At 43.1% G+C, this 15,887-nt stretch overlaps 5 protein-coding genes across 5 annotated transcripts; 4 read left to right on the forward strand and 1 right to left on the reverse strand.

Moving 5' to 3' along the window:
• Positions 1–20: 20 nt before the first annotated feature.
• Positions 21–2,611, forward strand: LOC108652152 (Gustatory receptor 64c). Its single transcript, XM_089259017.1, has 4 exons — positions 21–151; positions 885–1,782; positions 1,845–2,097; positions 2,147–2,611. Exons 1-4 carry the CDS (start codon positions 94–96, stop codon positions 2,264–2,266), a joined length of 1,329 nt encoding a protein of 442 aa, XP_089115143.1. The 5' UTR covers positions 21–93; the 3' UTR covers positions 2,267–2,611.
• Gr64e (Gustatory receptor 64e) lies at positions 2,604–4,904 on the forward strand. The gene is made up of 7 exons (XM_018102250.3): positions 2,604–2,757; positions 3,371–3,757; positions 3,824–4,098; positions 4,177–4,331; positions 4,396–4,558; positions 4,623–4,712; positions 4,774–4,904. Exons 2-7 carry the CDS (start codon positions 3,400–3,402, stop codon positions 4,855–4,857), a joined length of 1,125 nt encoding a protein of 374 aa, XP_017957739.2. The 5' UTR covers positions 2,604–2,757; positions 3,371–3,399; the 3' UTR covers positions 4,858–4,904.
• Positions 4,905–4,949: 45 nt separating this feature from the next.
• Gr64f (Gustatory receptor 64f) lies at positions 4,950–8,243 on the forward strand. The gene is given in 7 exon segments (XM_089259263.1): positions 4,950–5,141; positions 5,178–5,241; positions 5,368–5,820; positions 5,874–6,145; positions 6,205–6,359; positions 6,986–7,238; positions 7,303–8,243. Coding segments are annotated over 7 exon segments (1,482 nt in total). The 3' UTR covers positions 7,396–8,243.
• Positions 7,435–10,258, reverse strand: LOC108652149 (uncharacterized). The gene is made up of 4 exons (XM_018102243.3): positions 10,078–10,258; positions 8,796–10,019; positions 8,628–8,738; positions 7,435–8,566 (listed from the first exon to the last, which is right to left on the reverse strand). The coding sequence occupies exons 1-4, from the start codon at positions 10,080–10,082 to the stop codon at positions 8,446–8,448; spliced, it is 1,461 nt and encodes a 486-aa protein (XP_017957732.1). The 5' UTR covers positions 10,083–10,258; the 3' UTR covers positions 7,435–8,445.
• Positions 10,259–11,448: 1,190 nt separating this feature from the next.
• Positions 11,449–13,575, forward strand: Rcd5 (microspherule protein Rcd5). The gene is made up of 3 exons (XM_018102241.3): positions 11,449–11,857; positions 11,915–12,662; positions 12,724–13,575. The coding sequence occupies exons 1-3, from the start codon at positions 11,595–11,597 to the stop codon at positions 13,453–13,455; spliced, it is 1,743 nt and encodes a 580-aa protein (XP_017957730.1). The 5' UTR covers positions 11,449–11,594; the 3' UTR covers positions 13,456–13,575.
• Positions 13,576–15,887: the final 2,312 nt, after the last annotated feature.

A 15,887-nucleotide genomic window follows, 5' to 3' on the forward strand; every position in this document is an offset into this window, starting at 1 on the left:
GTTGTACACAATCGCTTGGCGATTGCAATCGCCACAGAGCTGAACGAATCTTTTTTCGCATGTCCACTTGCCAGTCCAGTAAACAGTCAAGCAATGGAGCAACGCCGACAGAGGTGCAATAAAAACACGCTCCAGCACGCCATTGGGCCCTGTAAGTAGCACTCAATGAAACTAGCATTTCCTGATAAAATAATGCTTATAGTACGTGTTTAATTGAAGGTTAGTTTAATCAATTATGGGCATGATTCTTTTAATATATACTACCAAATTACTGTGTACTACCAAGTTACTATATGATAGCTTCATTCACTAGAACTAAAGTTCGAATTTCACGAACCTTTAATCTTAGAAACACTCACTGTAAAAGACTCCTTTGTGAAAATGTAATGAACTATTTATACTATACCCAAATATTGTATATAAAATATATTATTATCATTCCCAAAGGAAATACGAAAAAATCTCAGTTAGACCACATGAAATTTCAAAACCCAATGCTATTCTGCAATGAAATGCGTACTATATGAAAAATTTCAATTGGAATTCAATCCAATCTGCATCCATTTCGGGCAAATATTGTATAAAGTGGTAAATATGAATAAACTCATCAATTAATAAAATAATATTAAAAATAATATTTTATATTCAATATTGCAGTATTGATTAAAGACCCGTAAAAATATATTTAAACAATTCAATATAATAGTTTTTAAGTTTTTAAGAAAATTACCAAAAGCCAAGCAGACTTTTGTGGGGAAATGCCCTCGTATGGGTTTTCTTTTCAGCAATAAAATAAATATAATAATGAACCAAATAATTTGTTATAAAACATTCACTAAACCTGCATAATAGTTATCAACATATTCTCCAATTGCTTGCCCTAGTTCTGGTTCTGTCGCAGTTTCTTGGCGTGTTTCCCGTGTCCGGTGTCTGGCCCAGCTCCCCCGTTGAGAATGTGCGCTTTCGCTGGCTCTCGGCGTCTCTGGTGCTCAGTGTCGTCATATTGGCCTTTGCCATCATGGATCTCGGACTCTCCTCTAAAGTGGTCATTGATCATGGGCTAAAGATCTACACCATAGGTAGGACTAACTCTGTTCATATTCCCTCAATTCCTGCATCTATCTCGCTATTTCTTATCCCCGTAGGGTCGCTCAGCTTTAGCGTCATTTGCATCGCCTGTCTGTCCATATTCCTGTCTCTGGCGTATCGATGGCCGTACCTCATCCGGCGGACTGCGCAGTGCGAGCTGGTCTTCCTGCAGCCCGATTACGATTGCCATTTGGGTCGGCAATTCGGACGGCGCTTGCGCCTTTGGGGCGTGGGCATGCTGCTGGCCGCGCTCTGCGAGCACTTCACGTACGTGGGCAGCGCCCTGTATGGCAACTATCAGCAGATACACGAGTGCAAGCTGGACGTGGACTTCTGGCTGAACTACTTTCAGCGGGAGCGACAGGAGCTCTTCTCGGTGTTTCACTTCAATGTGCCGCAGGCGCTCTTCATTGAGTGGACCACTCTGGCCATGACTTTCGTCTGGAACTTCGTGGACATATTCCTGACTCTGATCTGTCGCGGCCTGCAGTTCCGCTTCCGGCAGATGCACTGGCGCATACGGCGCCACTCGACCCAGCAGATGCCCAGCGAGTTCTGGGAGCAGCTGCGCTACGATCTGCTGGACCTCTGCGATCTGCTGAGGCTGTACGACAAGGAGCTCTCTGGCATGGTGGTTCTGGCCTGCTCACACAACATGTACTTCGTCTGTGTGCAGATTTATCACAGCTTCAAGTAATTGCTGTTTGGTATTTCGTCCTCAAATATTTCATAAGACATTTTCTGACTCTGTGCAGGGCGAGGGGCAGCTTCATGGATGAGCTGTACTTCTGGTTCTGCCTCATTTACGTGATAGCGCGCGTGTCCAACATGATGTTTGCCGCCTCTTCGATTCCACAAGAGGCTCGGCAGATATCGTACACCCTCTTTGAAATACCAACGGAATACTGGTGCCTGGAGCTGTGCCGGATTCAGGAGATCATACTGACCAACCGCTTCGCCCTGAGTGGAAAAGGGTATTTCTTTTTAACCAGACGCCTCATTTTCTCGGTGAGCTTTGCCACCCCCTTGGCCCTTATTTATCCTCGCCCTCTTGCAGATGGCCGCCACGCTGATGGTCTACGAGCTGGTGCTAATCAATCAAATGAATGGCTCCGAGGTGCAGACGAGCATTTGCAACCGAGGCGCGGGCGGCTCCAAGAGCATATTCTATTCATAGTTGTGCACTAAATCGCAGTACATAAATTATAGGGCTGTCACCGACAGCAATTTGCTGTTTGCAGTTCACCATTTGCACACAGATTGTAAACAGATAGGCAAAACAGATATTCAATTGGCCGGGCTGGCAGTAAAGAGAAACCCACCTTCAGTTGTTGACTTTAACTACTCGGGCACAGAACATGGCCAGGACCGTGGGCGATGCGACGAGGCGTCGCAAAAGCTTGAGCCTCATCAATTTCTGGCGTGGGGCACGCGTTGACTGCGAGTAAGTGGGAAGCCTAATAAAGTCATCTGACTCAGGAATTGACTTTAGCCCCAATGTAAATAGCGCACAGCCTAAGGCCGTTTTTAATCAGAAACTGAATTTTCGGCCAAGACGTAGGCAAAATACCGGTAAATTCGTTCCTCACAAGGTCAAGCGAATCCTGCATCGCGCTGATAGAGAAAGCTATGTGCACAATGGGTCATTCCTCGAGGCCATCAAGCCAGGTAATTACAAATCATTGGTGTAAACAAACAATTAATAAAAGCAAAGAAGTACGACTGTTCTAGTTTCGAATGGGGAAGTGCTCGACTTAAAAATGACTAGAAAAGTCGCACAGTAACTCTTGTTATCAAATATAAAGCATTACAGCCTATCAAGAATCACCCTTTTTCGATGCTTTCAGAATATTTCACATGGTTGAAAAAGTTTTGTCAAATATTAAATGAAAACCAAAAAATAATATAATACATTTCTTGGACTTAAATACATGATCTATTCCATGCTAGCCATAAATCCTGTATTACTAGTATTATTAATTTATCCCTATAGACAACATGGTGTTTTTAAATTTAAAAAAAACTTAAAATTCATTTAATATAGTTAAAGGAGGTAATTTCGATTAGCTCCCATTTTGAGTCAACCCTAAAGTATTTATGCTATTATACTATTACAATACTAGCCCGTACTTGGAAACGAAAAAATATGTTAGTGAGATAGTCTTGATAAGACAGTGCTATCTATTTAGGTGGGTCTTATGAAATACAAATATATATTTATTTATACTTATTATATCTAATAATCTTTCGTCTATAATCCAATACTAGCTCTTCTTTATAGTGTTGATCATAGCTCAAATCTTTGCGCTGATGCCTGTGAGAGGCATTTCGTCGAAGTGCGCCGAGGACTTGAGCTTTCGCTGGCAGAGCTTTCGGTCCTGTTATTCACTGGTTGTAATTGTGTTGTTTGGCATTTCGTCTGGGTTTATGGCGATGTTTGTCATTCTCGTCAACTTCGACTTTGATTCGGTGGAAACGCTCATCTTCTATGCCTCCATTTTCGCCATCTCGGTGGCCTTCTTCCAGCTGGCCATGAAGTGGCCATCGGTGGTCTTGGAGTGGCAAACGGTGGAGTCCCAGTTGCCAATGCTGCGTACAGAGCGCGAACGTGCCGCATTGGCCTCGCACATCCGAATGATCATAATGATAGCCATAGGCTGCTCGTTGGGTACGTAGTGGCTTTACAGTCAGCTAGATCCTGCACAGCTGACACGATCCGCCCTCCTCGTTGCAGTGGAGCACCTGCTGAGCATGCTGTCCAGCTTGTACTATGTGAACGCGTGTCCCGTCATGCCCAGTCAGCCCATCAACAGCTACCTGGTGATCAACTTTTCCATGTTTTTCCACTTCGTCGACTACACCCCGCTTCTGGGACTAATTGGAAAAGTGATCAATGTGCTAGCAACCTTTGCCTGGAGCTTCAACGATATTTTCGTGATGGCCGTCAGCGTTTCTCTAGCGGCACGGTTCCGGCAGCTAAACGACCATATGCTCCGTGAAGCTCGATTGGTAGGCATCCAAAGGAATGTTGAATATATGTATATGAAGATAGATACTTCTAATCCCAATCGGGCATTTTCTTTTCAGCCCACTAGTGCTGAGTTCTGGATACAAAACCGGATCAGCTTTCGCAATCTCTGCAAGCTGTGCACCGTCGTGGATGATGCCATATCAGCTATAACGCTGCTCTGCTTTAGCAACAATCTGTACTTTATATGTGGAAAGATTTTAAAGAGCCTGCAGTAGGTTAGCCCCAAGGCGATCCAATCAACATCCACATAACCCGTTTTCATGTATTCGCTGTAGGAAGAAACCTTCTGCATCGCACACAGCATATTTCTGGTTCTCGCTGAGCTATTTGCTGAGTCGCACTCTGATACTCTCGCTCTACAGCGCCAGTGTCAACGATGAGTCCAAGCGACCTTTGGCCATCTTTCAACTGGTGCCGAGGCCCTACTGGTGCATTGAGGTAAGTCCTATACTATACTTTACTCTTCCACTGCCAGAGATCTCTCATAACTCTGAGACTACAGCTAAAGCGCTTCTCGGAGGAGGTGCACATGGACCAGGTGGCCCTAACGGGCCTGAAGCTCTTTCGACTAACCCGAGGCGTTGTCATAGCGGTATGAACTGTCATCCTTCCGAAATGCTCTCAAATCTGTTTATAAATCCAAAGTGACGCAGGTGGCCGGCACGATTGTAACCTACGAGCTGATATTGCTGCAATTCAACAAGGAGGACAAAGTTAATGATTGCTATGAGCACTGAGCTCGGGCGAGCTCCACCCAATTTGCATTTTATTTGTATATGTCACGTTAAACTATCAATTATAGATTAGTGCAAAACAACAGGTGTTTTTAATGATAGGTCACGCGCCGAATAAACTGACCTGCCAATGCAGAGCCCATTTGCCCTTTGGCTGCGGCCCCAACATGAGGTTCCTGCCCAAGCTGGAGCGTAAGTTTCGACGCTGGGAAAAGCTGAAGAGGTCGCCATTGTTGCGTAAACTAGATAGACTCTTCAAAAGGTACTTGAAGGCGATTCAGATAAACGTGGACTAAGCTGTAAATGTTATTTAGTGCGCAAAGGAACATCATCCAGAGGACAGTGCCAGGCGGGTGCAAAAGGAAAACGGCAAGCACATCAAAAATGGTATGCTCTAGTATATGCAGACATAAAATATCTATACAACCTGAATTGAGCCAAAACTCTTCGACCAGGGGCAGTATAATATATGCAAATATGTACATCTACATTATTAATTTATTTAATATTTAGAGTTGAGCTACAAAACACGAGAACAGTTTATGTACAACGGCAGTTTCCATGAGGCAGTTGGCTCGGTCCTGCTGACCGCCCAGTGCTTTGCCTTGATGCCGGTGCGAGGTGTCACGGCCAAGCACCCGAGCAGCTTGAGGTTCTCGTGGCGCTACGTGCGCACCTGCTGCTGCCTGTTGTTCATGGCGTCCATGCTGATAAACCTTAGCCTGACCATTTACAAAGTGCTGAATGGCTCGATAACTTTCAACTCCATCCGACCCTTGATCTTCAAGAGCTGCATCTTCTTGGTGTGTGGCAAGGCTCTCAGCTTGGCGCGGCAGTGGCCCGACCTGATGATGAAGTGGTACCAGATCGAACAGGACCTACCACAGTATCAGACGCAGCTCGAGAAGAGGCGCATGGCGCAGACCATCAGAATGGTCATGCTCGTGGGAATGATGTTGTCCTTTGGTAGGATTTTAGTTATATAGAAAGTGAAATGTTAATATAGATGACTTCTCCAGCGGAACATTTGCTGAGCATTGTCTCGGCCATTAATTATGCTGCCTTTTGCAATCGCACGGATGATCCCATACGTAACTTCTTCGAGCTGACCAACGATGAGATCTTCTATGTTCTGAACTACTCCGCGCCGCTCGCCCTGTGGGGCAAGCTACAAAATGTTTACTCGACCTTCATATGGAACTATATGGATATCTTGGTTATGATAGTGAGCATCGGCTTGGCGTCCAAATTCCGCCAACTAAACGATAATTTGCTTAAGTTCAAGGGCCTGGTAAGTTAGTGTACGACATTCCGTTTCATATCTAGTTCACATTTAGACTATTCTCTCAGCATATGGCTGCGGCTTACTGGTCTGAGCGACGCATACAATATCGGAATATATGCACGCTATGCAGCACCATGGATGACGCCATATCCTTTATTACTATAATATCATTTTCCAACAATCTGTACTTTATATGTGTCCAACTGTTGCGGAGTCTCAAGTACGTACGTGCATCTGAGATGTTCCTTAAAATGATATTTAAAGTTTAAAATATGAAATACTACTCCTACCACTCTCTGGTTGGTTCTCCTACACATATGTATGCACATATATGTATGTACAGAGATCAAGTATTATTAATTAGTAAGAACATTATTGGCAAACCGTTAAAAGAAGATAATATTACTTTAGCCGTTCAACTTTAACGTAATATAACTATAACACTATGTATATAACGGTTTATCCCAATTTTCCATAGACCCTACAGGGGTGTATACATTCGATATAGCAATTCTCTAACACTTCAAGTAACACCGGAAAATATATTTTCCACGCTGCCAGTGACATCCACGATCTTGTCACGATATCAGATGGCGGTACCCACAAATATATATCCCTTATTTCAAGTTTGTTCGCTAGAGTCGAGTTGGTTTTCGTTCATATCGACACATACATAAATAGCAAGAGCGAAAATTTGCTCGATTCAGTATATATAGTATACTTTGTATAAACGCAAAACAAAACTTAATGATTTGTTAACCAAATGGTTCAAAGTCTTTGGAGATATTTGGTACTTTCTGTTCTTCTTACTCAATAAGGTTCTCAATTGTCAACATTAATCCGCAGCACCATGCCCTCGGTAGCTCATACGGTGTACTTTTACTTCTCGCTCTTCTTTCTGATTGGACGCACCTTGGCCGTGTCCTTATATGCGGCCAGCGTGCACGACGAGTCGCGTCGCCCGCTGCGGTACTTGCGCTGCGTGCCAAAGGAGTCCTGGTGCCCGGATACCATGCGATTTGCCGAGGAGATTACGAGCGATATGGTGGCCCTTAGTGGGATGAAGTTCTTCAATTTGACACGTAAACTGGTGCTCAGTGTGAGTATTGATGCAGATCTGGAAAATATTTGATTTGCATAGATATTGATATGTTTTTCATCAGGTGGCTGGCACCATCGTCACATATGAGTTGGTGCTGATTCAGTTCCACGAGGATCAGGATTTGTGAACCTGCGACCAGAGCAGCTATTCCTAGTGGCTTCATAGAAACTCACATAATAAATCAATTGGCAAATTGTGTTCTGCATTTTTATTATCGTTTAAGCAATAAGGAAACCAACAAAAGATCGCTCCTTAATATCAATCGGTTACACGCTTAACTAATTACACAACTACGTTCTTATGCTCATGTATGTGTATGTGAGATTGTAGATTGTTAAATATCAAATATTCATTTTGTTTTCCTTTTAATACAATGGTCACTAGTTCACTTACGGTCTATCATCTAATGTGTGGGCTAGAGGGCGAGTAGTGACTGACATGGGATCTGCTCTCTGCATTCGGGATCGGTGTTCTTGGTGCTTTTGGTTGATAACGATTTGGGTGTACAATGCCATCGATGCAAAAGCACACAAAAAATTCAGCTAGACATTTTCGATTAGAAACTCGCTTAATATTAAATTCCGTTGAGTTTGGATTCATTCCATTCGTAATAATTCATAATAGTATTTTGCTACGACAGAGAAGGTAACGTGTACGGAAGTCTGGTGGTTTTTAGTTGCTTATTCGCATGTTAACATTGCTTAAAAAACCAGGCCTTAGGTATGTATGTATATGTGTTGTAGATTGTACGATTGATTATGTTTATATGCATAAATATATGGAACTAAAGCGGAAGCTACATGATTATTAATAAGTATGCATTAGTGATTGCGCTTGTGTGTGTGTATATATATTGTTGTGGAGTTTGTTCCTATTTGCTACATATCCGAGTTTTACTGCAGCTGGTAAAAGCAATCAAAAACTTGTTCGATGTATGCTGAACGCCGCGTATTAAATTACATAGCACATAGCGAGTTAGAGTACATGGGTTGAGAAAGCAAATCAAAAGTATCACATAGATTGAGATCTTAAATTAAAGCATAGCGGGAGATTAAATAAATACGAGACGGAGCAAATATTATATGAAATAGGTCTAACAAGGAATGCGAAGACACAAATGCGAGCGTGTGTAAATGTTGCGCTGAGAGTGAATCAAGTCTGAGCTAGCAGTTATTCAGGGACTTGAGTGGTTCGAGTGTGCAGCTCAATGTCGCTTGGCATCGTATTGCTTAACTTTTTCGGGGATGGCTGCCTTTTCCACAGCCACGTGCAGGCCCAGTTCCTCCAGAGACTTAACATAAATGAGCTTACGCCAAAATTTTGTGCTGTTGCAAAGAGAATCAACAATTTATAGTAAGTGATAACCTAGATATAGGATATACATACCTGACAAATGGCCGAGCCATCCATACCAAAGATTTTATCCAAAAAGTGGGATGCACCAAATACATGTGCTTCAGACTCTTGCGCAGGCGGCGATCAAGCAGTTGATAGCAACTACAAAATAAGTAATAATCAAATATTTTTGAAATGAAAACTATTTTGAGAACTCACCGTTTGAGCCACGGAAACGGCGGCACATTGCGTCTACTGGATCCGCCGTGCAGATAGATGAGCACATAGTCATCCGTGACTAGCTGTTCCAGCGTCTTCACTACGTACAAAAAGAGATTGTCCATGACATAGCTATAGTCGGCACGGGATCTGTCCGGCAAATGGCAGGCGCAGAATATTACAATAGCATTCTGCCCGCCAGCCTTCAAGTAACCACCATGGGATAGCACGCGTTTGTAAGGTTCGATGACACGCATATCAATCTCTCGAGTGCGTCCATCTGGTAGCGTGATCTTTTGCCAATTGCGTGAGTCGCGCCGCTCCTCATCTGCCGTATATTGCGGCAACTCTGAAGCAGTTGCACCCGTATCTGCTGATACTTGCAGTCCGGCGGGGGCATGTGGCGTCGGCGTGGTTGCCATGCCAAACTCATCCAGGTCGTCATCGTTGTCGGGCAGCAACTCGGGCCCTTCGCATTCATCGTCATCGTCGTCCTCACCATCCAGGCCATCGATCAGCGAACTGGATGGGCTCAGAGAAGCCAAATTGTGCTCTATGTCTTCGTCATCGTCAAAGCTATGATTTGATATGGAGTCCAAGCTGGAAATGTCCTCACCGCCAGCTGCGGCCGAGTGTTTTGCCCTTCGCGACGCTTTGTTATTCGCATTGGGCAGCAACGAAACCGATTGAAAATTTGACTCAACAGCTGCCAAATACTGTGACACATCCACATCTGACTCACTGCTAAGCAGGTCTGGGCTATTTGCCCGCAGCAGACTGACTTTCGCGTCTTGAGGCTTGACCCGCATGTTGTTTTGTTGATTCAACGTATTTCGTACAGCTTCCGTTGTGGTCTGCTCGGTGCGAGGCACTACGTCGGGGAAATTCTTGCACTTGCCTTGAAAAGGCTCCGAGTCAGAGTCGGTGTTGGTAGGCGACATAAGCGGGTGACTATTCGCCAATGTCAGGGTGCGTTCTGTTATTTGTCGTTGTGGCATCGTTTCGACTGGCAGCAGCAACTCTGGCCGTATTATTCGGTTGTCTAACATTGACGTATTTTTGTTTTCGTTATTCTCCCGCTCGTCGTCGATATTCGATTTGTTTGGCATCGTGGCATTGGCACGCTCATCGGCCAACGGCGAAACTCCCGTGGAGTCCGTAGGCGTCTCCGAGATGTCCATTTTGCTCTCGGATTGTGATGATTCCGACTCCGCGTAGTGACAACTACAAGCACAATCGATTAGTCATCACATTCGTCATTGTAATTACAATGCGCGCTTACCTCATTGTTTTGTAGCGCTTGGTAAAGCTTTTGCGAATTGTTAGCAATACTGAAATGCTTTAATGCACTTAATAATGCAGCGCATTTTAAAGCATAGACATCACATTATTATCTTATTATCAAGTTTCACATCACTACTTTGTTAGCAAACTTAGGGCTGCAGCACAAAGTTTATGCCACAAACATTAAATACATCGGACACACTTTTTATTTTCGTGACGACACATATCGATATTATTACAGCTAGAGCTGTGAAGTAATCGATGGATAGCTCCATCGATGGATAAATCTTTTGAATATATCGATGGTTCCATCGGAAACTAACGAGTTGAAAAAATTAAATACATTTGTTTACAATTGAAGTATTAAAGTATATATGTATATATTTTTATACCACGATAGTGAAGTATTTTTATTTATTGGAGATTGAATTTCTATATCAAAATCAGCACAACTCTTTAAAACAATACAACAATACAAAATCTTAAATCTGATAACCAAACAAAACTGCTTTGAGATTTCAGTTTACTTCCTACTTAGTGTTCTTCTTGAGATACGTCTAAATTTAACAGCCAAAAATTTGTTTTTAATGTAGCAGTTTATTAACGCTTATCTCCTTTAAAGCAGTCGCGCGGTCTGTTAGAATTGCCTTTGCTTTACTAAATATTCTTTGGGACTCAACAGTGCTCGACGGGGTGTAGAGATATTTGCAAGCGCATCTAGAGTAAAATTAATTAATGATCGCTCAAATTGTATGAATCCAAGATTCTTCACAATGCTAAATGGCTGCAAGTCAATCACAGCCATTATGGCAAGTGATTTGTCAACACAAGCCTTCCCACAAGTCATTTCATATTTCATTTGGCCATTTTTCCGATAAAATGGATGTGTTTCCACAAAGCGGTATTCCTAACCGCAATGCCGTCATTTGACGAACATTTAATTTTTCATCCAGTGAAAATGATTCCGAACTTCAGTCACATATTTTTCTTCTTGGCATTGGAATTGATTTCCAGAAAGTAATAAAGTCAGCTAAGAAATCTACTGAGAAATGCTGTATAATAACACTTACTTAATGTTGAGATAAATTTAACCTATTTTGATGAGATACTGCCAAATATTTAAACATTTACTTAGGTTCGTCTTAAGCTAAACCACCAAATAAAAACAAATTTCGACAGTTAATTATGATTGTTTGAAAACCAGCTACTGACGTCGAGAATTGCTAATATATCCACATCGAAAAATTACAAAGATGTTACCAAATTAAACTCGTTTATTACATTAAGTTTCAAAGTATTAAATAAATAAATATGTGATCATACATATAATACAAGTATTGTTAACTGAGGAGTACCTATGTTAAAAACAATTTTAAAATGTTATGCGGTGCTGCCACTATGCAGAATATCGTGATACGATGGCTGTGACTTATCGAATAGTTATCGATTTGTCACATCATTACTAGTGCATTGTGCGTCGCAAACGAAAAACAAATAATATTGCTCAAAATAGCCATGGAAAACACTCAATTACCCATAACAATATCCAACACTGCAACATCGACTAGTGTAAATACTACAATGGCGCCTACTGTTCCTTCCCATGCAATTGACGTCCCTGCCACTGTCAGTGTGTCATCGACATCTGTCAACACTTGCGCAGCCCCAGCAGCAACAACAACGGTATCGACAACAACAACAGCAACACATTTGAGTAAAACTCCAATTCACAATTTGCCGATAGAGTTGCTACAAAACGACGCGGCGAAGCGTCGAAGGTGAGTTTGACATTTTAGGCTAACTGTAAACTGTCGATAACTTCAATTGCTTGTTAGCTCCTCACGTACTATAAAACGTAAACGCTTTGACGACGAAATTGTAGAATACAATCTTACAATACCAACGAACCGTAGCGGTGCCGACGCTAACCGCTCAAGTCGACCACGGACAACATCTCAGAATTATTCAGGAATTGTTACGACACCAACGGTGCAGCAATCACCCGGCCCAATTGCAGTTGCTGCTGCCATTGCACCTGAAACGACTAACACACCTGGCACTACAGTGGACACTGCACCCGGGGCCCCAAACATAGTTACTGCTTCAACGCCTGCGACGCCTTCAACGCCAGCCACGCCGACCTTGCCGTTGCCAACGATTCATAATTCTGCGCAGCAACCGCAGCCAAAGGTGAAGCCTGCGATGGATCGTGCGATGGCCCCTGAACGTCGTCCACGTCCATCTCGTCCAGCGAGCAATAAAAAGCCCCGTCGCAATGGTCGACCTCTTGGACAGATGGCCACCAAGGATTTGGGTCGCTGGAAGCCAATCGATGACCTAGCCCTTGTTATTGGGATACAGCAAACCAACGACCTACGCATGATACATCGGGGCGTCAAATTCTCCTGTAAATTTACCCTTCAAGAGCTGCAGCAGCGTTGGTACGCCCTGCTGTATGAGCCATCCGTATCACGGATTGCCGTGTCTGCCATGCGTAATCTGCATCCCGAGATGGTGGAGTCTGTACAGCGGAAGGCGCTGTACAGCGTGCAGGAGGAGGACCTTCTAGGCACTATAAAGAGCGTAAGCAGTTAGCTCTTATTTTGCATCGTCTGAGACTAATCCAATATTATTTCTCACTTAGTCGGAGACCCCAAAGCTAGAGCAGTTTCAGGAGCTGCTGGACAAGAATCCCTCCACATTCTATTGCGCACGCACTGCTAAGTCCCTGCACAATCATTGGCTGCTGCTCAAGCAATATTGTCTGCTTCCTGATCAATCGGTAAAGCCATTGCAGGGCACCGATCAACCGCTCAGCTTTTCAGATGCTGAGGATCAGTTGTTCGATCAAGACCTGCAAGAGCCGCGCGATGAGGCATTGGAAATCGAATTAACTCTGGCCGATCGACGTAACAAACGCGACATCCGTCTGCTAGAGAACGAGCTCTCACGCTGGGGCGTGCTGGTTGACTCAGTGCTCGGACCCACGGCAGCCAGTGAGTTCGATAGCCAAACGCTTGCCTGCTTGTGCGGACGTCTTGTGCGTTATTTGATGCGCTCTAAGGAAATAACATTCGGTCGCGAGGCCAAGGAATGTGGCGTAGATGTGGATCTTTCCCTGGAGGGGCCCGCTGCAAAGATTTCGCGGCGTCAAGGCACCATCAAAATGCGCAGCAACGGCGACTTCTTCATAGCCAACGAGGGCAAGCGCGCCATCTTCATCGATGGCACACCTTTGCTGAATGGTAACAAGACGCGATTGGCACACAACTGTACTGTGGAAATTTCGGGACTGCGCTTCACGTTTCTGGTTAACTATGAGCTCATCAACGCCATACGCCAGGAGAGCGCAAAAACTTCGAATCCCTTAAATTAAGTCTAGCCTAGTGTATAGTTTTAGCAGTCGCAGCTGTCCCTGTGAAGGTTACTGTAATGAATTTCTATTTCTTAGCCGTCGATAAGAAACAAGTTCTGAAAATATACGACATCAACAATAGCATAAATGAGTACTAAGCGCCCACTTGACTTGCAAAGTCAATGAGCTTACGCCTTCCATCGAACGAAAGCGAGCAGCAAGTTTGCAAACGATACTAGGGCAAATATTGTTTGTCAACTTTGCTATAAGATTTCTACATGTGCAGATTTTATATTCTGGTCATCCAAAGCTAGGCACACAGATGTCGGCTTGCTATAGTTACTACTGCTCTAGTTTTTTATTTAGATCAGGTTTGTATTAAACCAATATTAGAAGAGTACACAGCAGGCATCAAATGTGCTTATGCCCTGCATATGTCGGAGCCGGATCGAATAGATGAGCGATGTACGTCCTCTGGTACCCATCAATCTCTGGTTCTAAAATTCTGCAATGTATCGTTAGAAACGGATTGTTAACTTATTTCGTTTCTCGCCACATTGGCACAAATTATAACAGGATCTGGTTCTTGGGTATGCCGTTCTGTAAAGCCCACGCGATTAAGGCGATTCGAGTTCAAGCCTACGCGAGGCGGGGGCTAGACATAGCGACAAATTGAGCTCTTGGGGCGCTATGTCATGTGGCTAATTTGCGGCCAAGTCGTAAGCAGCTATTAATTACAGCATAGCTTTTGAAAGTATCTACCAGAAACCATTCTATTCGAATCAGTCGGCATAAACAAAATAACAAACAGACAAAAAGAAACAAATCTACGCTTTTGGGAATTTCTGATTAAAACTGAGACACGCGATTGTCTAGAATATTTCCCATATGTAATTAAACAGACAAATTTGAATAGTCTTTTGTCAAATTACACAATTGTACTTGCTAAAATATGTATTTTAATGTTCTCTAAGCGATTCTTATTGTTATGATATAAAAACAAGTAAGAAAGCTCTAGTCGAGACTGCTCGACTACGAGATCCCCTGAACCCTACAAGCAACTCATATTTTAATAATAACTAGCACACACACACGCATACAAACAAACACACGCATACACACACACTCACATATACAGGCGATTGCGCTTGGGTTGCGCTGCAGTGTTGGCAATATTATGAGAATTTATTTGTTGAATAATTTAATTTCTAGACGTACGATCTTAATAAAACTTTGTATGTGTATGCCGAAGCACAAGTGTCTAGTATTTGACATACAACTTTTACAAAGAATATGGTGAGGGGGTGGATATAGAGGCGAGGGGTAAATTTTAACAAAAATCAAACTTGTATAAAATTCGTCTTAATATATTATAATATTTAAAATTTGGACACTCTTGCTTTAAAGATGTGGGAGATATAATTTTGTAAGTGATCTTCGATAAGGTTTTTCATCGATAACAAAATATTGGAATGAGTTATCGTTTTCATACCCTGAACCCATTGAAAATGGGAAATCAGGGTATAATGGTTTTGTTGAAATGTATGTAACAGGCAGAAGGAGGCGTGGCAGACCCCACAAAGTATATATATTTTTGAACAGGGCGACGAGCTGAGTCGATTTAGCGTCAACACCTACTTGATATGGCTTATAAGAACAAACTACAATTTGTTCATATTGTCAATAAGGTCAGGCTATAAGGAATATAAATGAAATTGAAGTCACGCTGATTTTCCCTGTGTAACTTACAGGTTAATACTTATTAACTTTATTGTAAACCAATTATAATATTAAGAGAAATACATATATGGGAGCTATCGATCATAGATTCGAATAGAGACATACATATATCAAAATAGATCAAGAATATCTGCCGATGCTTCAGCGATCGTACGCGCTTCCATCTACGTGATACACATTTTGTGATCAGATTCCCCCTGTTAAGAGTACCCGATATATAGTCAAACTGTGCGACTAATGGTTACAAATTGGCGTCGCCCGCTGTTGACGATCGGCAAGTGCAGCAGACCTTGGCTGACCCGTTTGAGGCGCCTGCCAAAACATAATTAATTAATGTGCGGCTGACAACACCTGTAACATAATATAGAAATTAGCTGAAACAAAGGGAACCTGTGGAGAAAGTTCGATGACTTACGGCAGCTGCGACGACCTTTCTTCGTCGCTGTCTCCCCGTCGCCTCTTTCTTTGGGCGTTCTTTTTAACCCGCGTTGTTGACACTATAAACTAATAAGCTGTCGGCCATGCTAAGCGGCATTGGAGACGCAGTCGCAGGTGTAACAGACGTAGCTCGAGTCGAGGGTCTGGTCTGGTCTGGGGTCTGGGGTCTGGGGCCTCGTCGCTGGGCACGGTGCAGGCATATTAAAATATAATTAATTGTTGTCACTGTCTATAAAAAGTCAATTTGTTTTCGATAGATCGAATTTGTAGCTGTG

This window comes from Drosophila navojoa, chromosome 4 (genome assembly GCF_054131105.1).
Source record: "Drosophila navojoa isolate 15081-1374.11 chromosome 4, UAZ_NAV_1.0, whole genome shotgun sequence".
Classification (NCBI taxonomy): Eukaryota; Metazoa; Arthropoda; class Insecta; order Diptera; family Drosophilidae; genus Drosophila; species Drosophila navojoa.